General features: G+C 46.8%; 1 protein-coding gene across 1 annotated transcript; it reads left to right on the top strand.

Moving 5' to 3' along the window:
• The first annotated feature begins 115 nt into the window (after positions 1-115).
• LOC135815645 (uridine-cytidine kinase-like 1) lies at positions 116-23743 on the top strand. The gene is made up of 22 exons (XM_065328968.1): positions 116-592; positions 2142-2224; positions 2937-2990; positions 3354-3460; positions 3922-3982; positions 4263-4327; positions 7007-7051; positions 8143-8214; positions 9312-9367; positions 9703-9778; positions 9931-9988; positions 10106-10167; positions 10816-10832; positions 11506-11604; positions 11926-12019; positions 13685-13744; positions 14346-14468; positions 15165-15246; positions 15580-15605; positions 15996-16053; positions 18568-18666; positions 22820-23743. Exons 1-22 carry the CDS (start codon positions 546-548, stop codon positions 22858-22860), a joined length of 1485 nt encoding a protein of 494 aa, XP_065185040.1. The 5' UTR covers positions 116-545; the 3' UTR covers positions 22861-23743.

Here is a 23743-nt window from a genome sequence, read left to right as displayed (position 1 = left end):
CCGATCCCATGCTGATGTATGAGCTCATGATCTGAGCTCGATCGAGCGGGCATTCATGGTCCAGCACGTGTTTTTGTTTGAGTTCGAATCGTGAATGTCTTTTCCTCTTTTTTTATGCATGCAAAGACAACAGTATCAAAAAATGCAAAGACGTCGAAGTAGAAGACTTGGGTGATATTGTGGAAGCCCAGTGCAAGTGGTGAAGACCTAAGTCTTGCACTTATCCTGCAGCCCTTGCTGCAATCACACCTGTCCGAGTCAACTCAGTCAGTGGAGGTTGGATAATGAATGATAAAATCGTAATGACTATGTAAACAACCAGCTCCGTACTTATTTCGTCATCATTCATTGAGCTGGCATGGTACATATTGTTTGTCCCTTGGTCAGGATTTTCAACAGTTTGTAGTTGCTTGAAAGCCAGCTGCATAGTGATTTGGGCACTGACTTTCTGCATACCTATTGGCTAGTCTCCATTCGATGAGAAGTTGAACTTGGCGGGGTCTGTTTTCGATTTGGGCGCTGTCTGTTCACGTCGGAGCAGCACAATGAGTAACGCTGGTACTGATATGCTCTCTGTTGATGATATTGACAGGTAACTGGTGACTGGCTGTACCGACTTTATTTTCTTTCTTCTACTTCTTTTTCTAGTCGTGTTGCACCATTTTCGCGTGGCTTCTTTTGTCTGCCTAATCTCATCTTTGCTTGGGTAGAAGTACAATTGTGCTCACAAAGGGTGAAGTTTGTGAGTCAAGTAGTAGTGCTTACTTACTGTTCTTGTTTACAGTGCCCCTACAATCCAAAACTCATCTGAAGCCAAATTTTCGCCCAAGTGTGTGTGTGGGGGGGGGGGGGGGAGGGGGCATCATCGGAGAGTGAAAAAAAAGAGTAAAGTGAATTTTGCTACATGTACATGTACCCTACACCTCACCACACCACATGTACATCTCTACTGGCGTTGTTTATTTTCGACTTCACCAATTACCATTTTTCCAGGGTGTAAGCCGCACTTTGAAAAGTATTAAAAAAACTCAAAAACCGCCTCTGCGGCTTAAACTCCGAATGCTGGATGTGAATCGACGAGCGCTACAGCACTTCAACCATATGATGCTTGTATGGTGTCAACTGTCATGCGACTATTTTTCATGTACTGCAATCCATCAATCATTGTACTAGTGAGAAGCCTCTACATGTTGTCAGTTCTGAGTGAGACAACCTTTGATTTTTTGGCGAACTAATTAAATTTTAATGGGCGTGGGACTACAAGACGTTACCAATGATCATAAAGGTGAGAAGCACGGCAGAAATTCAGTCTGATGTGCGGCTGACATGCGGCTTATAGACCGAATGCCAACAAAATATGAATTTTGGACCCGAAAAGGCGGGGGGGGGGGGGGGGGGGGTGCGGCTTAGACTCCGGTGTGGCTAACACACCCCGAAAATATGTAGCTGAGCCGCGTTCAGCTAAAACATGTCTTTGGGGATTAAATTTTTGAGACATGAAGGGATGAAAAACTGTTTCTGTCGAGCGCGTTCATGCTGTGCTTCATTCATCAACCTGTGGCGATCAGCATCTTATCGAACTTTATTCTCACACTTGTTTGGCGTACTAGTTCAAGTAGCTGGCGAGCAAAGTGACAATTTTCTGGTATAAAATAAAAGTTGAAATCTTTTCACATACCGGTATTTTAGCTGGCTGTGGCCCAACTGATGGCGTAAGTGGAACAGGAATACAAAGTCTTGTACAGTGCTGCGGAATGAAATCCGATCAAGTGAGTCAATGCCGCGCCGGGCGCCGTGTAGCCCTACAACTGTAGACCCTCGAGCACTGGGATGTGAACTGGCGGAGGGCGCAAGTCACGCTCACGCGATCGGATTTCATTGAGTAACACTGTCTCATTTTTTAATGTATCGCAAGGAAGTAGGCTGCTCCCCACGCTGGAGATCGCGCTTTTCACGCCGACATTACTCGACACTTGACATCACTATTATCGCTGAGGTCGTTACCACTATTTCGTAGCATACAGATCACGATAGAATCGTACTACTGCACTTGCTACTTCATAGTTCTCGCTTCTTTGCCTGTGATTGACCCAATTACACTGGTTTGTATACTCTTTTGTGTGACAACCTTTCCCGTACAGTGGCAGCAGCGATGAAAACTTGCTCGCGGTGCGCCCGGACTCGCCAAAGAAGACCCATCGCAATCGTATAGTCTACACGCGTGGTATGTGCTGTGCTTGACTGTGGAATTTTCACTTGCCTTTGTGTTGAGGCGTGTTCCTAAGGCGAAACTAGGAATGATAGAAGCAAGTCGACGTGGAGAAAGGATCCGTCTTACATTGCAGTGTGTGACAGGGAAAAACAACAGCTGCCGCTTGCAGCAGCTCCCGATTGCATGGCCAGCATCAACTCATGCTGCTGGTTGGCCTTTCTAGGCAACTCCCGGGTCGACGTTGCATTGTTCTCAGCCATTCTATTCACATAGAAGGAAGAACTCAGTCAATTGGCATCAAATTGTAATGAATAAAATTACTCAATCTGCGGACAGAACTGTTTCGTCCTTTGTGGACTCGTCAGCGCAGCACAGAGAAAATGAGGCAGAACCTGATAGCAATGAAAGTGAATTTTCCAAAGCCAGGCTCGAAAATGATGTAGTATAGTCACGTGTGACATCTCATACCTGTGCATTCATACTCGTGTAACGTAGGTGCAGTCATGTGTGACATCTCATGTCTGTACTTGCTTTCATTGAAGGTGTAGTCATGTGTCGATGCCATGGTGCTAGAGTCTACAGTGGTGCTGCTGAGGTTCATGCATAGCATAATATACTGATTGAACTGACTGTAGAGAGTGTAGTGTCTGTCTCGGCATCTTTTACTTCAACTCCTGTACGTGTGACTAGTGCACTGGCATACTTTCTCTGTTCTGTTGACCAGGACGTCCTCCGTGGTACGACAGCCATGGTCATGCAGGCAACGCGTTCATCATTGGTAAGCCACTACACGTACTATCACGGTGAGGTTCCCTACCGGAACTCGGGCTGGACTCACGAAATTACTAGTACTTTAAATTTAAAAAAAGTATTCCGTGTATTTGCACGTGCTTCTACGCAAAGTATGTGAGCACGTGTCTTATACTGGTTTACTGATTGCAGTGCACTTCATATCACAGTTCCACTCTCCGAGAGGACACAATGAGACTGGTGTTGACTCTGGGTTGTTGGCCCTGTCCCCAGCACAGTGCACAATTCGTGAACGTAACTCTTATTTGAAGTTATTTTAAAGCATGCTTCATTGGAATATTGTGTTCATCCTGTTTCTGCCGCTGCACCTATAACTTGTGATTTTGCCCAGGCCTGTGTGGCGGCTCTGCCTCGGGAAAAACAACGGTTGCCAACCGAATCATTGAGGCTCTCCAGGTACCCTGGGTCACCCTTCTCTCCATGGACTGCTTCTACAAGGTACTACCGCAAAGGCCCGTACTATCACACTTTATCACCCACCCAGTATAACACCCGCTACCCAGGTCCTGCATGTCAACATTATTTTTCTGTTTTCTCGCCCACCTCCATGTGAGCGCCCATGGTATGGGCGAAAGCACAGGCCCAGTACACAGTGCAGTGCATGATTGCGAATGCCGTTGAGATTCCGCCACAGCAAATGTTTTGTGTTCTGATGTGTCGGGTCGCATCATTTGCAGCCTGAGTTGAGGCGGTCATGGGCTGCGGCATGGTGTGCGTGCGAGCGTGCGTGAGTGTGTGTGTGTGTGTGTGTGTGTGTGTGTGTGTGTGTGTGTGTGTGTATGGTTCTGTGTATTGCTATGTACAACAGGGTGACACCTATCTACAATATCGTGATGTGTGCTCCTCCTTACTGTGCTTGGTGTGACTGTACATGTATTTCTGCCTGTGCACATGTACAGGTTCTAAATGAGGAAGAACTGGTGCAAGCGGCCAACAATTCTTACAATTTTGATCATCCTGGTGAGTGGCATGTACATTTCCATTGCTACTTGAGCTGGCTTTGGTAGCTATTTGACAGTAAAGCAAATGTCCCTGGGCGTAAGTAGTTGCACATTGTGCGATTATGCGACTGTGGATAGGTCCATTTCCAAGCACATTGCATTGTGTATATTTAATTTGAAGTAGTACAGGGGTAGGGGGATTGTCCTTTGTCCTCATCTTGTATGTGACTTTTGAATATTCTAGGTTTGATTGGCTACTTATGGGAGCATTGCCCTTGTTTCGGGGACCTTGCTTGCAGATTCATTTGATATCGATCTACTGGTCGAGACGTTGAAGAAACTGAAGGAGGGCAAGAATGTACAGGTATGCATGTGCACTTGTGTGCGTGTGTGAGTGTGCGTGTACTCATTGATATTGCTGAAGGCCGTTTAACAGCAGCCAAATAATGTGTACCTGAGGTTATTCATGATGGTGTAGATATCACAACTAAAGTACCGTATTATCTCTATTACAAGCGAAGTCTCGTGTAGAAGCCCAGTGTCTATTATAAGCGCACTCCAAGAGGGCTTCGACGATATACAAGCGCAGTCTTCAATATAAGCGCAGGGCTTATAATGGAGAACCGTATGAATCATGTTCATGCATGTTTAATATCACATAAACACATGCTGTGGTAAAAGTCTGTGATCCCCGAGGTCTTAAGTACAGACTCAGTGTACCAGGAAGCACAAAACTGCAATCCCGGTACCTGCTGGGAAACTTTCTGCTACTGATATAATGAAAAATAATAGGCAATGTACATGTGCCAGGTGGTTGAAAAATTATAAGCCTAGTCTCTAGTAGAAGCCCAGTCTCCAATATAAGCCCAGGGTCCGGACTGGTTGAAAAGCGCTGGGCTTATAATGGAGATAATACGGTATCTATTCTATTCTACCAGCTTGACATGTAAAATGTAAGCTGGAACCTTACGAGACAGTGCAAGAAATCTTCACGACTCACCTGAGCTGGGATAAATGGCACGTCCCTACGGAGCCAGGGCCAGAAGGACCTCGGAACAACGACCCTCTCTTTGCGTGTAGCGCACGTAGCCTTTAAGGTCATAGCTGAGTTCCTGTCCGACTCCTACGTCGTCAAGAAATCCTCCTTGCACAAGCCGGTGAGCAATACCCACGATGAGCGTACCAGAACCTCTGCTGGACTACTGCACTCCTTCAGACGATCCTGGCGTAATCTCGAAGTGCAGGTAAATGACTCGCCGACCACTGAGAACGGTGTTCCCAGAGCTTACTGGATGCTCGGACTCTGCAGTAGAAGGCCTGGCCATGCAAGCACAAGTGGGGAATAGTAACTGCTGGTATCCTTGCTTGCTGAGAACCTCCATGAAGCCAACAATTGTGTTCTTCATTTCCCACGCCACATCAGCAAGGATCAATGGTGCATCAGAGCCGCATTCTAACTGAGCACCAGTTCGTGTCCAGCTGAGAGACACATGACTGCAACCCACCTCCAGATTCAGTCATGCTGCACTGAAAGTCAAATGCAGTCTGGCTGCTTCTTCCTTGGAATGATGAATTATAAAGCGACCGCAGAGCGGTCGGCGGAACAACATCCGGGGAAACTCCAGTGGCTAAATGGCAGCTTAAATGGAACATCACCTTCCACAACCAACTGTTAGGTTTCCTGATTGGAACGCAAGATCTGTCTTGTCTTCTCCAGTTGCTGTTGCTGCTTCTGCGGACTCTGCTGCCACGCACTCCAGTACTCGTGGCTGTACTGCTTTTACTTCCACTATTGGTCTTGCCACTGCTAGTGGGCTCAAGTTCCGTTGCCAGGTTGAATTAACACATGGGATTTGCACGGGATTTGCAGATCGCTCGCTGAACAACACGGCTGAAAGGATGCCAACCTTCTCTATCAGGCTAGCACTGGCAATTCCAGTACGGCAAAAGTGTTGCACTTCTGGGACTAAATCCGTCTAGCCGTCTTCATAACTGGCGCGTGTACGCGGTACTCTTGCGGATCATGCGTGCCCAAACGTGTGTTCAGGCTTTCACAGAAAACTGCAGTTCGAGTCGCATTTTGGGGCATGCGACACTTTTGAGTACTAATTTGTGGACCCCTGCAGTCAATGTGACTGGGATGTACGTCAGTACTGATGCGCGCTGGGAAAATTCATGTTGGAATTTTCATTTCGGCATGTTTCCATTTGCATGACGCCCCCAAAAGCCAGCAAAATATGCACGAACGCATGCTTGAAAAAGCTGTCTCCTTTAGAGGAAACGTCATTAAGCATACAAAGCTGAGTAACACCTTCTGTGGTTCCAGGAAGACGACACTTGGAGTCTTTGCACACCGCAGCATTTCCTTCTGGTGGAGAGAAATAGCTTCTTCTGATTGTTCTGACTGTGTTGCTTATTCTGAGAATATCTTCGGTTCTAATCAACCAATTTTCACAATCTTGGACATTCTGGAAAGCTCTCCACGAGCTGCGTACATTCAGCTCAAACAGGACACTACCGAGATCACATATCCAGCGCCAGGGAGCTTCAAATACACCCCATCACTGGATGTACGAGGAAATTCTCTCCTCGCCAGCCATTTCTCGCTCCTTCACCGTAAACATGCCACATTTTTTTCTTGAGTTTCTTTTCATGCTGCCCACGTGCTCAAGCATGCCAAAGTGGCTCAGCATGTCAGGAGAGGGGGAATTTCCCGCTCAAGGTCAGTCACTCGGAAAGAAATTCGACTTTTGCCATGGCTGAAATGTAGAGCGTAATACCTTTGGAATGCGACATCGCAGCTCTTCACTGATTGATGCAATGGAAAGCTGAGCTCGGCTTCTTCCTCGATACTTAGTTTTTTAAATTCCGGCAAGAATCGATCAAGTTACGAATGTTTTAGTGTATGCATGTCCATCGATCTCTAGATGTCGATTCAAGTGCGCACGGATAGTAAAGGGTTAATACTTTGTGTGTTAACCACTGCTGCCAGTGTTTTGGGGTTAATGCCTTTGCGTGTTTGACCACTGGCTCTGCTCTGCAGGTCCCTATCTATAACTTCACCACACACGGCAGGGAGAAAATCAGTGTAAGTGTGTCTGTGCTGTACCACAGTTTCTATACCGTTTATTACACGCCTATACACAATTGAGTAGATGTATGTCTTTCATCAATCTGTTAGTGTCTGAATGTACTGTGAGTACCACGAGAGTGACCATCTCACGTGAGTACCCGTCTTGCAAGAGCGCCCCACCTTGACTTACAGCCAGTAAAATGGCAACCGTATGGTCAAGTGCAGCTAAGGTCATACAGTGTAAGAGCCAGAGTGTACTGTTTAGTAGGGTCGCGAACCAGCTCACTGCTCTTGTCTGGAGCTGACTTCTACACTGTAAGGTAAAATCGCAGGGATGAATTTACTGTCATATTTTTGCATAGTAGTTTCTGCTATACAAAATCACAATTGTCTAGCAGTCTTTGATCTTGATTAGCATTTTTTCTTTGAAGGTTGGGTGTTTACCAGATTGTCCTTCTTGAGAGTGCTGCCTGAAAGCCCATTTGCAAAAAAACCGACTGAAGCATATATATGCGCACAGATTGAGAGTATCTTGCACCACCTACATTGCACTGTATGCATGTTACTTCATAGCGCAGGCTAAGCATGGATAGTCTGTATGTATCGCAGTTTTCTGCGAGTCACGGTGACTTTTGAGTAGCAGTAGATCGATTTTGCATAGCAAACTGCGATGCGATACAGGATAAATTCATCCCTGAATCGGTATGGATGGATTGCGAAGTGGGTGATGCTTGTACGAAGAACTCGCCGTACAACCTGCAGACAGGATTTGCTTAGACGCCCCAGCTCTAGAACACGACGGCTGAGTGCTCTTGTAGGACTGTATGCAGTGTATGGTATGCTGCTGCTCAATGAAATCCCCTTCACTTTAACCACATGGTCCAAGTATTGACATAATCTAATGAGAGAGAGAGAGAGAGAGAGAGAGAGAGAGAGAGAGAGAGAGAGAGAGAGAGAGAGAGAGAGAGAGAGAGAGAGAGAGAGAGAGAGAGAGAGAGAGAGATATAGTCCCTGTTGATGAGACGTTACGGGATCGAAATTGCTAGCTGTCCAAAGATTGGGTTCAATAATGCCACGTGTACAATAATCTTTTTTTGTCATTGCAGAAAACCATGTATGGTGCCAATGTTATCATCTTTGAAGGCATCATGGCATTTGCCAGAGCAGATCTTGTTGAGGTATGTCCATGTGCATTGGATACAAGTACATTCATGTGTTTGGGTGTTTAGGTATGTATGTGTGTGTGCGCTCGTGCATGCGTGTGTGCTTGGGTGTGCGCTCACGCGTGTGTGGGTGCGTGCGCGCGTGCGTGCGTGCGTGTGTGTGTGTATGTGTGTGTGTGTGTATGTGTGTGTGTGTGTGTGTGTGTGTGTGTGTGTGTGTGTGTGTGTGTGTGTGTGTGTGTGTGTGTGTGTGTGTGTGTGTATGGGCGTATACATGGTACATGATATATGATAGATGTATGCGCACGTACGCACATGTGTATACATGTACATGTATGTGATAGTACCAACGAGCAAGCAAGTTCTAATTTACTTTATTCTTTTCAGTAGTGGTGAAACGAATATCAAAACCCAGTAGCCGAATATTCTTTAGCTTAACGAACGAACGAACGAATATTCTTTCATTAACACGGATGACATCACACGCCCTCCTCTCAGTCATTTTATTGGATATTGTCACTATTATTAGGCATGACAAACGAAGGCACATATTTCTCCACCATTTCTAGGTCAATTTTCACAAAATCCCCAGCTGAAGTGCATTTTACACGCTCAAAAAACAGCTCAAGACGTGATTTTTCGTTCGACCGCCATAACTCCATTCTAGGACCTCGGATCGCGTCCGGGTTGCTTCGAGACGACAGCTGAGAGTTTTCTAATGCCGATGGAACTTTCGATGAAGCGGTTCGGTCAAGTATTCGCGAAGTTACGGAAGTTTGAAGTCGCCCGGTAAAAAAAAACTCTGCATACCCGGTTAGCGAATATTCGCCATGAGAAATATTCGTTCGAATGTGACAAACCGAACGAACATTCGAATATTCGGTATATTCGTTTCACCACTACTTTTCAGGCGGATACTGTCCGATTCCCTCCGTTGTTCTCATTTACAGAAATATTAGGGTCAGTACCGAAGGGAAAAGACCTCGGAACTCGAATTCGTACTTCATTCAAGGTTGTTTACAGCTGTGATTCTGAAGGCGCTGATCCTTGCCCTGCTGTTTCTAATGTGATGGGCATGTTTGGACTTGTACTTCTCTTCCTCCTCTGTCCAGCTGATGGACTTGAAAGTGTTCGTTGACACCGACTCCGACATTCGGTTGGCGCGGAGGTTAGTAGTTGTGCTTGTGCGGCCTGTGGCGTTCATGCAGCTAGGCCTGCGCGTAGTGGCTGGCTGAGCGGTTTCTCATTGTTCTTGCGTTCCCACTTGTGTGCGGGCGTGGGTGTCGTGCTGGTCTTTACTGAGTCCTGTCATCTTCTAAGTGTACAAGTATGAGGAATGCTTGAGTGCTCGGAGCAGTGACCATCATTGATCTATCTTTTTTTTCTCTTTGAAAGGAATTGGCAACTATGAGGCATGTGTTTTTACAACAGAGGCTTTTGCTGCTCAGTGCTCAGATTGTCTGCACGTACGTGTACATGTATGTGTGCCTGTATGTTGTATAGGCTGCGCAGAGACATCAAGGAGCGAGGCCGAGAGCTTCAGGGTGTCCTGAAACAGTACAATAGCTTTGTGAAGCCCGTAAGTGCTGCATGCGTACTGTGTTGTAGCCTCGACTTCTTAGTTCACCTGCACACCTCCGCTTTTATGATGTGGTCTGTCAAAATTGGTAAAGGATATAATACATTGCTGTCTTTTTTTTGTATTTGCTTTTGCTGTTTACTTCTGCCCAGGCGTTTGAGCAGCACATCGCACCCAGCATGGCCTATGCAGACATTGTCGTGCCACGAGGTCAGTTCCTCCAGGATTGCTTTTGTTCTGTGTTCATTTTTTTGCCTGATTGATTGATTTTGCGATGCCCACTGCTTTTCAACATGTGTTGCTTTGTCATATGTTGTGTTGTGACAGGTGCTGAGAATCTTGTTGCTCTCGATCTGATCGTGCGACATGTTCGTAAACAGCTAAATGTTGTGAGTACTGGTAGCTATGTATGTACATGTACAGCTGCAGGCTTTCCCTTGCCCAAGCTCCACTGCCACCTCTGGTGAATGTGTATGTGTCTGGGTGATCGTGACTATGGCTATGTGCATTGTGTCCAGACTCCAGAGTGGTTTCACATCTTTGTCATGTGACCTATTGGTGCTGCGGGGATCAACTGCAGTTGTAGCCAACATGGCTGCCCCGTATGGCCATGTTGTAGATGGGCAATAGCTCTATATGGGGGGGGGGGGGGGCATGACTGGTTATTCCTTAAGTTATGTGCGCTGTGATCAATTGTATTGTACTGTAAGACATGTTATTATAACGAGTCGCAAATTTAACGATTGTCCAAAATTCATAGGTTAACGAGAAGATATGTTTAACGACCTTGCAGTATTCCGGCATATCCACACACAACATATATGAAGCAGTATGGCTTCAACGGATCTTATTATAACGAAGAAATGTCATCCGTTAAAGCGTTAGATTTACTTCCTTGTTATATATACATGTCTTACAGTATCTGACTGTGTGACTATTCTGTTCTGTTGCTTCTGTCTGTCTGTCTGTCTGTCTCGTGTCTTTCTTTCTTTCTTTCTTTCTTTCTTTCTCTGTTTTGCCTGACCTGCCGTATCCAGCGTGGCTTCAAACTTCGGTGAGTGGCAGTGTCAATGTACGGCTGTGATCAGTACTCACATTTTACAAGAGCACGTTGTCTCGCTATTATAGTATTCGTGGTGGTTGCACCTGTCGTGGGTTTTTTCTCTACTTCATATCAAGTAGTCACTACAGTCCTGTCGGGTAGCGCCGAAGAACGATCAGGCTAGAATTTTACCAAGCACAGCATCCCAATGTATACGGGGTGACTCAACCATGCATAGACTGTAATACATGAAAATAGGAACAGTCTAGGCTAGGAGGCTGACCCCCCAGTTCTTCGGCGACCGACAGTACTGTACTGTTATGACTGTGTAAAAGAGTGCTATGCACAGGTTCTAGCTACTCAGTACTCTCACAACATTGATGAGATCTGTGCTATTGAAACAATTGTATGATAGCAATAAATAAGATCAATTGTGCACTCACAACAACAGTTGTATGAACCTTTTTCTTCTTCTTCGGTTTTTAAGGAATCTCTGTATTCTCAGATGTGTTTGTATCTCATGCTAGCGCCTGTTTCCAAACGCTAATATGTCAGTGTGCTGTCACCTGTGTGTGTGTGTGTGTGTGTGTGTGTGTGTGTATGTGCCTGTGTGCGCGCGCGCGCGCGCGTGTGTGTGTGTGTGTGTGGTGTGTGTGCGTGCGTGCATGTGCGTGTGCTGGTACAGGTCGAAGTTGCGTTCGACGCAGTGTGGCGAGAAGCTGCCTGACTCCGTGTGCGTCTTGGAGAGCACTAATCAAGTGCGTGGACTACATACCATTATCAGGTAATACTGTAAGACATGTTATTATAACGAGTCGCAAATTTAACGATTGTCCAAAATTCATAGGTTAACGAGAAGATATGTTTAACGACCTTGCAGTATTCCGGCATATCCACACACAACATATATGAAGCAGTATGGCTTCAACGGATCTTATTATAACGAAGAAATGTCATCCGTTAAAGCGTTAGATTTACTTCCTCATTATATATATACATGTCTTACAGTAGCAAGAGTACATGTGTGTGCTTGGCTTAGGCGCTTGATTGGCAGAAGATGAACTTTTTGAATATTGGCCGTGTTGCCTTGCTTTTCGCAAATTAGGAATCAAGCCACGAGGCGTGACGAATTCATCTTCTACTCGAAGAGGTTGATGCGCTTGCTGCTGGAGAAGGTGCTGACGTTCCTCCCGTTCACGGTACGTGCATGTGTATTAGTCTCTTGTTGTATGCATGTGCTGTAGTGGCTAGATCGCGCTTGGCTGGTCCTGTTCTCATCTTAGCCTGCTAGCCGATGAAGGTTTTGAACCAACGCCCGCATGCATACAGTGGCACTGCAGCTGCTGCGACCTGGCTAGATTGCTGGCCAGCACTCCAAGCGCCAGCTGATCTTGGAGCGCTGGCGGTCCGAAAGTGCGCCTGCTTGTCCTTCACAATCACAGAGGCCTTCACGCTCGTCTGTAATGCTTCTATCGCCGTTCGGAGGCGTTTTCTTTTGCCAGCGTTGACCAGCAGCTCCGTCAGGCCGTCACCCTCAGCATATCTCGTGGCGGTGTCGTGCCCGTGGCGGTCTGCAATCACCAGCCACTCCAACCTGTCCTCTAGATTGGCCTGCGCTTTTCCGATACTCCCCAGCACCTTGGTTTTCCCGGATTTAACATAAGTTTTCGCCTGCTCCAGGCGATCAGCGACCATGGTGATACACTCATACTGTTGCAGGCGATCGGCGACCATGGTGATACACTCATACTGCTGCTGGTAGCTGGTACGTTTCAGTTGCTTATCCGGCACTGACTTTGCGTGTTTTCTCGCCGAGGACTTGACCGATGTCCTCCTCCTCCCCAGGACGCGCGCTGGTGACGATGAGGAGTCGGATGATGATGATGATGATGATGATGATGATGATGACGAAGACGAGGACGACGAGAAAGAGGGTGAGGCCGACCGGCGGTGTCTCCTCCCTTCTAGCCGAAGGACCTGGCGTTCCAGCAAGCGCATCCTCAATTCCACCTCGTCCTGCGAGGGGATCTCCACACTTGCTGACTTTGACCTCGACCTCGGCATGGACCTGGTGCCATGATGAAAACCTTGAAAGAATTTTTTTGCAAAAATAAACTTCAGCAGTACCCTTGCAATGCAAGACAAAAATGAAAAAAGAGACTGATTCAAACTGCGCAAGCGCTTTTTAACGCCTGCGCGGCCTTCTGTGTCATTACCATGATAAAGAAATAGAAAAAAACACAAAAAACACGCATCGCAGATGTTAGTCATTCAAAAGAACAATGCTTCTCGTTTATTTCAAATATTCAGCCAACGAGAAGCGTACGCTACCAATCTGATTGGCTGATCATCATATTTGTCTCATGATTTGGGAGCCAAGGCGATATTTTTTTGTCCGACCTGCACATTCTGAATACACCAGTTCTCCGGGTTTCGAGTATGTTCTGCGCACTCACACCTTATAGCATCCAAGCTACATCTATGCCATCCCACTGAAGCAATCCATGCCGTAGGAGAGCGAAAAGAATAGAATACCGCAGTACTGTAGTAGCGATTGGTACGCTGTGGCTTCTGATGTGGAACACCTGTGTTTTATGGTGTACAAGTTCATGTATGCGCGATAGTCAAAGTCTGTTAATGCCATGCATAGAGATGCAGTGAGACTTCCTCCTTGAACTAAAACTTGTCTCGTTGTGACTGATGATTGTTTACGACACTATTCCCAAGTTGTTCAGTACTCAGTTCATGCGAAGTAGCAACATGACCAACAGTGTTACCGATACCGATGTACGGAGTGGCCTCTTTTCTCAGCATCGTCGTCAGTACATGTTTCTGCTTGTGAACCTTGGCTTGCTTTGGTGCAGGATAAAGATATGCAGCTTGGCGAAGGTGCAAGCTATCCGGGAAAGGAGTTCAACGGCAAGGTAAGCTTTGAGCTAGCCATCATTCAACCTATGTAGTCAGGGGTGTGCACTGCATAATCATTGCACTAGTTGGGAGTGTGTTTTGGAATTACGGAAGTCTGACATCATAGCTACTGGGCTGGGCAATCATTTCACCAGCTGAATTTTGTTGAACAACGTCACTGCATTCGTGCAGGATATACGCGGCATAGTCCACGGCTAGCCTGGCTGATTGTGCTCTCTGTGGTAATCATGAAACCATCCAGTACGGTACAGTACGGTACAGCACAGCACAGCACAGCACAGCACAGCACAGCACAGCACAGTACAGTACAGCAGGACTTGAGTATTCAATTCCTTTCTTCTAATAAGCAACTGTGCGTCACATTAAAGCACAGGTACAATTGCTTATGATATTCGCACTGAGTGAACACATAATGGATGTAAATAATTGCATTGTTGTATTGTGCTTTATTGAGAAAGAAGACGCTTTCTTTTCAAGGTTTCTACTTCTCAGCACAAACCTCTTCTTGATGGGAGGCAGTCTACTTGTGTGCAGCATGTTGTGTTGTTGTGTGTACATCTGACTGCTGGCTTTGTTTGACTGCTGGCTTTTTTTCAGGTGTGCGGTGTATCTATCCTGCGTGCCGGGGAGACAATGGAGCCTGCATTGCAATCCGTGTGTCGGAACGTTGAACTGGGCAAGATACTCATCCAGACCAGTGAGGAGTCAGGGGAACCAGAGGTAATCTTTGTTAGCGGTAGAGTGTTGACAATGTTGTGTATCCCCGACAATCTCACTGTTCAGTCAGGTACCTTCTCTTCTCACTATCTAGCCGAACAAACACCGATAGATGGCCATGACGCATTTCTCACCGTGTATTCCATTGTCCGTTTCAAAGTCCATTTTGTTCTATGACTTTTGGAATATTATTATCAACCAGCCCTACTCCAATACTTCAAAAATGAGCGGCATGTTTTAAAATTATACATTTGAGCGACATCTAATAGAACTTTCGACGATTCCTTCTCAGTGCATGCTTGGTCATAACATGCCATGTTCTGATCCTGCTGGTTGTGTGGGCCGTGCAAAGGTGCACCCGGATCGTCTTGCCCTGAAAGATCTATACTGCCCCATGTGATCGTGCTGCTCAATGGAATCCGGTCGTGTCACTCAAGTGTGCGCCTTGCACCATTTTGCAGCCCAGTGTTTGCAGGTCTAGGGCTGCGCAGCCCCCGGTGCAGACTTGACTCAAGCGATCAGATTTCATTGAGCAGCACTGTACTACGTGTTTCAGGCATTCTCTCTGTAGATCCAGTGAGGCAATCCATCCTAACACGAAATAGTGTCTGTTCTTTTTCTGTCAATGCCGTGGCACCTGGCTGTCTCACCATCTTGCTCTGCTTTGTGCTGTGTGTCTGTCTGTCTGTCTGTTTCCAGCTTCACTACTACCGGCTACCTGACGACGTGGCCGATTCGTTTGTTGTGCTGATGGATGCGACGTTAGCAACTGGAGCAGCTGGTCAGTGTGTAGTGTAGTGCTGTGCTGTGTGGCGTGACCATAGACATGTTGTCTTCTGTTAGGTCTTGCTTTCTACTCACCAGGTTTGGCCTGCGTGCCATTGAGTATCACAATGCCGTCAGCTGTGTAGTTGTGAATAGCAGCATTAATGCAATCACTCACAGTACAAACCGCGTTGGCGCTAGTGGCCAGCTTGTCATTTATTGAACGTTGCCCTTCACACTTTTTCTTCTTCTGGAAGATCAAAGACAGAATGCTATGCCCTGTGCAGCATTTGCTAGTTCAGCATTTGAAATCTTCACTTTGCATTCTGTTTCGTGTGTCTGTGTGCAGCTCTCATGGCAATCCGGGTTCTTCTGGTAAGAGCTGAGCTGCTTTACTTGTGCTCGTTCTGCGACTTTGGTTTGTTACTATAATACACTCGTTTTGCCCTTCGTTCTTCTGTGCAGGAGTTCTGTATTACTGTTGTACTCTTGAGTACGGTACAGCTCCGTGCTAGTCGTGTGTGCACATAGTGTGTGTGTGTGGGGGGGGGGGGGGTCTGTGCAAGTGTAGGTGCACATGTATGTTTGTGCAAATAGTGTACTAGTGATGAACATGTCACTTCTGTCCAACTCGCTGCTGCTGCTGCTGCTGCTGCTGCTGCTGTTGTTGTTGTTGTTGTTGTTGTTGTTGTTGTTGTTGTTGTTGTTGCTGCTGCTGTTGTTGTTTGTTTGCTCTGTGCAAATGACTTTTATACTGGTGCTCAGGATCATGGCGTGCAGCAGGAGAATCTGGTGTTTGCCTCGCTCATTGCAGCTGAGCAAGGTGAGATGTGTCAAAGTCGTATTGATTTCGGAAGACCTTGCAATCATTGTCCAATATGCACACGCTTACATTACCAGAACACTAAACACCATTGTCGATTCACCAAGGCCAAGTCAAGTTATAAAGCAGAACAACCAATACAAGGTGACCCAAAAACACCGGAGAGAGAAGAGAGACGCATTATGTGTACGCTCCGAAAACAGCGGTGCTCGAAGCAAGCGCACTGTGCAGCGCACTTGACGAGGCCGAATAAATCGCGACGCTGCGCACACAGACCTATTTGGGCCTGAGCCGCGCAGCGATTGCGTGGTCAGGTGCACTGTGATGCCATAGAAACCAAGATGGCGGTTACATGGAGCACGTCTAGCACAAGGTAGAAAGAAAGGGAAATAAATGAATACACTGCAGAACGACAGTGAACGCGAAGAAGAAATAAATTGAAGAGTCTTTAGAAATGTAGTTTGTGCATCTGGCGGAGGGTGCTTGCACTTAACTAGAGGTGAGAGCAGCACTGTCAGATAATGGAAAGACTGTACTGAGTTAGGGGCCGTTTATATGATAGAAATATGCCCGGGCTTATTTAACCCTGGGCGTACGATAAGCCCGCCTCGATCAGTCATTCTAGAGCGCGCGTTTACATGGCGTGGCGGGCTTATTCAGCTCGCCCTGAGCTGAACTAGCCCTACCCCTGACCCCCCGAGCTTATCCAAACCTTTGGGCTTATCTTCTCATGTAAACGGTCAAGAAAATAAGCCCTGGGCTTACAAGCGATTTTTCCGTATTTTTTCGTTTTTGCCTTGTGAACCTGAGATGATTTCGCCGTAGGCAGTGTGTCTCTTTTGTTTCTTTTCTTGGCACTTTTTCTTCTGATTTTTCGTTCAGTGACGGCTTCGCCTTTTCGAAAAAATAAGTGACAATCGGAAAGGCAGTAGAAGCGTGAGCAAGCACTTGTTGATCCAAATTTCACCATACTTTAAAAACTTCCGCTGCATTCTTGTGCGATTTGAAAAAATTAATAAAATGCGCTCAGAACTCGCAGTCACCCACCTGGACTCTGCCCCGTACAACCGTCATGTAAACAGTTGAAAAATAAGCCCGAGGTGAATACACCCAGGCTTATTTTTCTCATGTAAACGGCCCCTTAGACTGGGAGAAAGGCGACGAAGTTGCAGACTGAAACTACAGAAATCAAGTAAGACGTGAACACTCAGTAAATTTGTATGCATAAGAAATATTCATGAACGGTAGTTCTCGACAAAATGGTTGCTAACGGGATTATAGCTAAAGCGACATTGCATGGCCTTGCTACCCCTTCAAGTTTTTGGCCGCTCTCTTCGAAATCGAAAGCGCCACTGTACACTGAATGGTTGGACTTCTCGATATTCTTGCTGTCCCCATGCAGGACACATTGCATGCATGCTGGCAGACACTGGATACCAGTAGTCCAATGTGCTAGTTCTTTATGCAGTTGTATAGAATGCCAGCTGGCCAGCTCCGTTGTCATACTGTACTCCATATGTGTACAGCGATGCAGATTGATACAACCACAGTGAAACCTGTACAAGTATAAGGCGACCACTCAGGAGATCTTCGAAATGTGGCCACTGTGTGCAGATGGTCTCCTTATCCAGGGTCATGTGACTAGAAATATCATCATTTATCCCTGGTTGTACTGGTCCTATGGGGAAGGTGGTCACCTTATCCGAGTGGTCGCCTTATCCAAGTGGTCACCTTATCCGAGTGGTCACCTTGACAGGTTTTATTGCATCAGGGGTTCATGGACTCTTGCACTATTGACAAACTTTTCCTGTCGCCCCTCTTCAAAAATCAACCTGACGTAAGCTTCCTCTATTTCCAAGCATGATTAATTTGCCATTGTGTGTGAGAACTAGGCATGTTGCTGGTACTGGAACACATAGACTGCAGGGCATAGATTAACGGTCGGACATCGGACATTTTCCGGCCCTTTTCGGCCACTGGCTGGACGTTTTCAATTTCACCGGACATAGTGTCCGGTCGAAAAAGTAAAAAAGAGCAGCGACCTTTCGACCTTTTTATGCGGAGTTGGGCTTTCTTCGGAGCTTCGTGCCAAATGTGACTTGCATATCGTACAACTAACACGTACACCGTAGTCTCAGGCGTAGACTTCACTATATGTACTTGATCCGCCTGTAGCAATGCGTTGTTGCTACTTAAGTACAGTCAATTCACACTTTCGACCGTTGGTGTCGACTTTGCACTGGAATCGATGGGTTGGACTGCTAGTGCAGTTGTTCGTTCTTGAGAGGAAGATGTCATCTTTTATTTGTCACTCTTTCACTGACCAGGAATGCAGATAGTCTTGTAGAATGTCTTCTGGAAAGCGAAAGGGGAGATGTCCGGGCATGTCCGGACAGATTTCAAAACGGAAGGACATTTGTCCGAGCTAAATGAAATCCTCTAAGCTATGCCCTGGACTGGATTGTGAGACTGAATGTATGTCACTTGTTGACTGTTGTTTGCCCATGCCAATAGGTGTGCATAACGTAGCGTACGCTTTCCCCAAAGTCCAAGTTGTTACAACGGCCGTCGACAAGATCGTCAACGAAAAGTTCCACATCATCCCTGGCATTGGTGAGTTGTTATTTCTGTACGGGCCTCGAGCGTAGCGTGGCAGTTTTCGGGCTGCTTTGGAAGGTCATGAGACATGAAATAGTGCACCACAAGTGGTAAATTCATGACATCACAAATGTGCATGAAAGTCAAAGTTATGGTGTTCCGGTTAATCTTGCACTGATTGTCTTACTTCCAGTACAAGTGTTTGCATGCACTGTGCAGCAGCTTGGTGCAAACCAACCTATGTTACCTAAGAATTATTGAGGCTCTGATTAATCAACAAACTAAGAAAGAGCGGCAATCTTTAGGTGAGTTTTCCAAAGTACTTTCACCTTTTCACACTGGAACACAGGTGAAACAAAGACATAAAGCGGAAAGCATCAGTAATAAAGGACACAGTCTAACCAGAACCAATGCACTGTCCAGGTGTAAACTAACAACAAAGAAATGTAAAAGCGAGCAGTCAGGGTCGCACACAACATAGATACATAGGTATGCCGCTACAAGCTATGCGAAACCGAGAATTAAAGAGAGAAGTTGAAACCATCGGTGCTAGTGAGAAAACAGAATGTAATACACAACAGTGTGAACAGTGTGAACAATAAGTGACAAGAGTGAGAACATCAGGAAGTGTCATGCGCGGTTCCGTTGCAAATCTTGCGGATGAAATAATAATTAATAATTGCTGGCGGCGCCGCACGTGTGGAATTATGCCGCGGTGTCCTGAGCAGCAAGGATATCAATCAAGGCCATTCTTCTTGGATTGCGTGAGGCAACCAGATCTAGCACCTGGTCGATGCTGACACTGCGGGAATAGTGGACGTGCATCAGTGTCAGTGAGGACAGCCGATCCTGTCCAGTTGTGGAGCGCAGAAAAGTCTTCAGGCGCCGCAGCGCACTGACAGAACGCTCACGCTCACAGGTTGTGATGGGCAGGGTGCAGAAGATCCTCAGGGCTGCCACAACATTCAAAAACATTCCGGAAAGAATGCTGGCATCTTGGAGAGTTGCATGGGGAGTTTCTGGGCAAATATCAGCCTTCTGCCACTTCAGCCGCCACTGCTGAACTTCAGCTTCCAGGACATATTGTTTCTCGTGGCCATCAGGGAGATCAAGGCCATGTTGCTCCACCATAGTGATGACTGTGGCATCAGACTTGACGATTACTGAAGGGACCAGGCTGAGGCTTGAGCTGACATACTCCTCAGTGGTTACGAAGCGGTCCTTCAGGTGGCAAATGAGCAGTATCAACGGTCCGTCAGTAATATTGCTCGACGTTCTCCGACGCAGCCAGGCCTCTCCTGTTAGATCGTGGCAGCTGTGGCTCAGCACCAACAGTAGACGCAGTCTCCTTGGCTGCGGCGAACCACTTGCGATGTGTCTTCGTCAACCCATCATCCGTATCAGTACCTCGTAGCTCGCGCCAAGTGGTCACAACTGTCGAAACGTGGCCAAATGCTGTACAGAGGTCGGTGCCAGAACTCTTTTGCAGGCTGACGGTTTAAGTCCTCAGGTGTGCGAGGCTCTTCCGTGCAGCTGTGAAAGCAAACAAGAAGTCGAAACTGCTGACTGCATTGAAGAGGGGTGTTGCCTTCGACTGGTTTTACGCAGACTATTCTATACCGCCGTCAGTATCGCTGATTAACTGCAGAGTTTTCACAACTGCAGCAAAGAGGTCATGAAACGTGGTCAAGGCGTCTATCCGAGCAATCCACCTCGCCTTGCAGAGACTGACAAGTTTCTCCTTGTTGCTGTCAGGAACAGTACTAGAAATCACTTCTGCCAGGCGGTGAGAGCGCTTGGGACTGTTGTCAAAGAAGAAGCACACTTCCTTCAGGACAACCCACATATGAGCAATGCCAGTAACGTTGCAGGCACTGATCACGCACAGGTTCAAGATGTGTGCTCTGCAGTGAACACAGTGGGCCTTCAGACACGTCTGCTTAATGATGGCAGCTGCTCCTCTGACACGGCCAGACATATTGGCAGCACCATCATACCCCTGCTCTCTGGTCTTGGGTGGCTGCGAGCCAATGTTTGTTACAAAGTCCAGTATATTCTTGGCAATAGCCTCTCCCGTTGTCTGCGGGCACTTCAGAAATCCGAAGAATTCTTCAGTTGGAGCGCTTTTGGCATCAACATAGCGTATCACAACGGGCAGCTGCTCAACGTTGGAAATATCAGCTCCTTTATCAGCCAGCATGGAATAAATTCCCGCTGATAATACTTCAGACACAAGCTGGGTATGAATGCACTCACCAATGCAGTCGATAACCTCGTTCTGGATTGCTGGTGTCCTGAGAAGGCTGAGGTGGTGCAGGACTTGGCCCGGGTATCTTTGCCTGATGGTATTCACAACGCAGGCTGGAAGACGACAACGAACGTGCTTGCCCAATCTGCCGTGTACATACCGTGTGTACTGCCTGTGTGCCGCATAGCGTAGAGATCTACAGAAACATAGAATGTCATATGGAGTGTGTATGCTGAGTGCTTGTACACATACCACATTACAGGTAAGATGTACGATGTGCTCCACTGAAATGATTGGATAACGCACTGCAGCCGTTGGCTGCTAGGAGATGGAGTAGCGCCAGGAAGTTTCCCCTGTTGACAGTTTGGTCAACGAGTGGATCGGATGAGCGTGTACCTGGTTCACGATGTCCTCGGAGTGCAATATTGTGTCTGCCACGAAACAAAATTGTTTGCACAATGACAGTCATACAGATTCTGCCCGTTTCTCTTTCTTGCGTTGCTGGTCGACAGATACCAGCTGCTGACGGATGTCCGCATTGTGACCAGTAAAAGTGGACGGAAAGTTTGCCTGGTCTGACACGGCTAAACTGTGTTTGTCCAGTGCAGCGTGCCTTGGCGGTGCAGAAGTGGTCTGGCTCATGTTTGTCATGGCTGTTGTCACCAGCTGACTGCGCCTGTCCTTGCCTTCTCCAAACAGCACACATGACAAGCAGACCCCCCCCCCCCCCCCCCCCCCCCGTTTTCCTTCTTGGAATATCTCAGCCAAGGATACTGGCTCAGCCAGCTCCACTCAAGCTCCGCTGGAAGCCATACTCGGAATGAGGTGGAAATACGAAATTGGAATCAGGCTTGAAGCAGGCATCAAGCCAACGACGCTTCTCACCAGAATTAAATGAAGCTGACACAGCAACGCACACATCATACATGTAACTCCTTTGCAGTAAGACGTGAAGTACTGCCGGCTGCTGCTCGCAAACGTTTGTCTGGACGTTCCGACATCTCGACAAATCTTCTCTTCGAATACTAGTAACAAAGAACAGTATGCTGCAACGAAAACCACGTGTAGTCACTTGACGCCACTTGCGCTCCCATTGATTTGTATGTGCGCATGTGCATGCATGCTCTACACTGCAATCCAGTACGTGTGCGCGCACCGGAAGTGGTAAAACTGGAAGCATGCATGCGTGACATGATGATGTGCGCATGCAGCATGTAGAGGGGACGGTTCGATGCCGGTACGGTTTGACAGCCAAATTTGTATAGACTCAAACCGATCATCAGTGTGGACTGTTCACTCGAGATATGTTTGTGGAAGGAAACTGGCATGTTGAAGTTTGCTCTGAGGCCAGAGTCAATCGAACTGAGCCACTCCTTTGTGTTGGCCCATTGCCTCCAAGTTGCCCAATTTTTCGCTTCAAATCAGAGGTGACTCCAAACTGGAAAGGTTTTAGAGTGCATGTCAAATTCACTCTGAGTTCTGAAATTAGGTAATTGCTATCGCTCCACGACAGCCAGTACAGAGTAATAATAAGCCTTGTGTGTGCTTCCATTAGTTTTCATTGGTATAAGGTGCTTTATTGGCGAGTGGCAAGCCGCTGTTTACCTGCGACAAGAAGTTGATGTTTTGAAAGACGTAAAACTCAAGTCGCAGTGCGAAGCAACACATCAAAAACTCACCTGCTTTGTATGGCGCTTCTGGTCACCGCAGAGGAATGAAATTTTGGCTCTGAGTAAAACACACCGTAGTCTCACTGTGACATATGTTTTCTAATCAAAATACCAAGAGAGAAAGTGAATATTGAGACCGCTCCGGTTTGCAACCTATTTTCTATTTGAAGCCATCTCCTCTACATGACTTGCACCCGGCCTGATTTTAACAAACCGTCCTCTCTGTCTTGTCCCCATCTCCGATGTGCAGGCAACTTTGGTGATCGTTTCTTTGGTACCGACTCGAGGTGAGCTTCCTGGCTAGATGCTAGTGCTGGGCCTCCACGAATGCAGACCGCCGATAGAGTGGGCCACCCCGGCTGTCTACACTAACATAGTGCTGTGAATGCCCATGGCATCGATTGGCTGTCGTCGTCACAAGCAGAGTTCTCTCGAACTCTTACCCCTTTTTTTAATGAATTCATGCTAAGCCATCCATCTCTTTCATGGTTGTTGGACACCATGGCATGGTTTTTTCTCGGACTATTCTGACATCCACGTAGAGAGGGTATTTCATTACATCATTTCATCCTTATTTCGGGTGTATTGAGTGTATCGAGTGACATCACCATCGCTGGTGTGACACTCAATACAGAGCATGTGATGATGTCGTTCAAATCACCGTTGTTTCACATGAATGGTGCAGGTAGCAGTCGGTATGCTTCAATGAGTCTTCAGCACCACTGCCGCTACTAGTAGTAGAGAAGTCGAGTTTGACGGTCCCAATGTTGTTGTTTGTATTGCCCCTTTGTTGTTTTCGGTGAGTGTACTGTGCACGTGCTAGTGGTTGCTTGCTGGGCAGGCACTGCAAAGCTGCTTCATGGCAAGGTATATGTTTAGTGTTGACCGCTTGATGACCTCCCACACCCCTCCCCATTTCAGCAAAATGCTGTGAGCTCTTTGACCTTTGATCTTTTTTCTTTCTTTTTTTCCCCTGCAATTGTGCAACCTGTACTCTTTGTTTGTACCGCAATGGCATGCGCTTTGCCAACTTGGTCAGGATTGCGGAGTTAATTTTTTTTTCCTGTGAGGTTAACACACTATAGTCTATAGTACTTGTACAGTATACTGCTGTGTAGCTGTTGTCATTTCAGCCATGTTGATTTGTCGTGATATTTCCCATTGTGGTCTTCCA

The sequence above is a fragment of the Sycon ciliatum genome, chromosome 4 (genome assembly GCF_964019385.1).
Source record: "Sycon ciliatum chromosome 4, ocSycCili1.1, whole genome shotgun sequence".
NCBI classification, from domain to species: Eukaryota; Metazoa; Porifera; class Calcarea; order Leucosolenida; family Sycettidae; genus Sycon; species Sycon ciliatum.
The sequence above is the reverse complement of the archived record's forward strand: the minus strand, read 5'-3'. Positions and strand labels throughout refer to the sequence as shown.

Coding starts and splice junctions, on each gene's coding strand:
- LOC135815645 (XM_065328968.1), top strand. CDS start 546: ATGAGTAACGCTGGTACTGATATGCTCTCTGTTGATGATATTGACAG. Junction 9,368..9,702: donor GACATTCGGTTGGCGCGGAG/GTTAGTAGTTGT, acceptor TATGTTGTATAG/GCTGCGCAGAGACATCAAGG. Junction 16,054..18,567: donor GCTCATTGCAGCTGAGCAAG/GTGAGATGTGTC, acceptor CCATGCCAATAG/GTGTGCATAACGTAGCGTAC.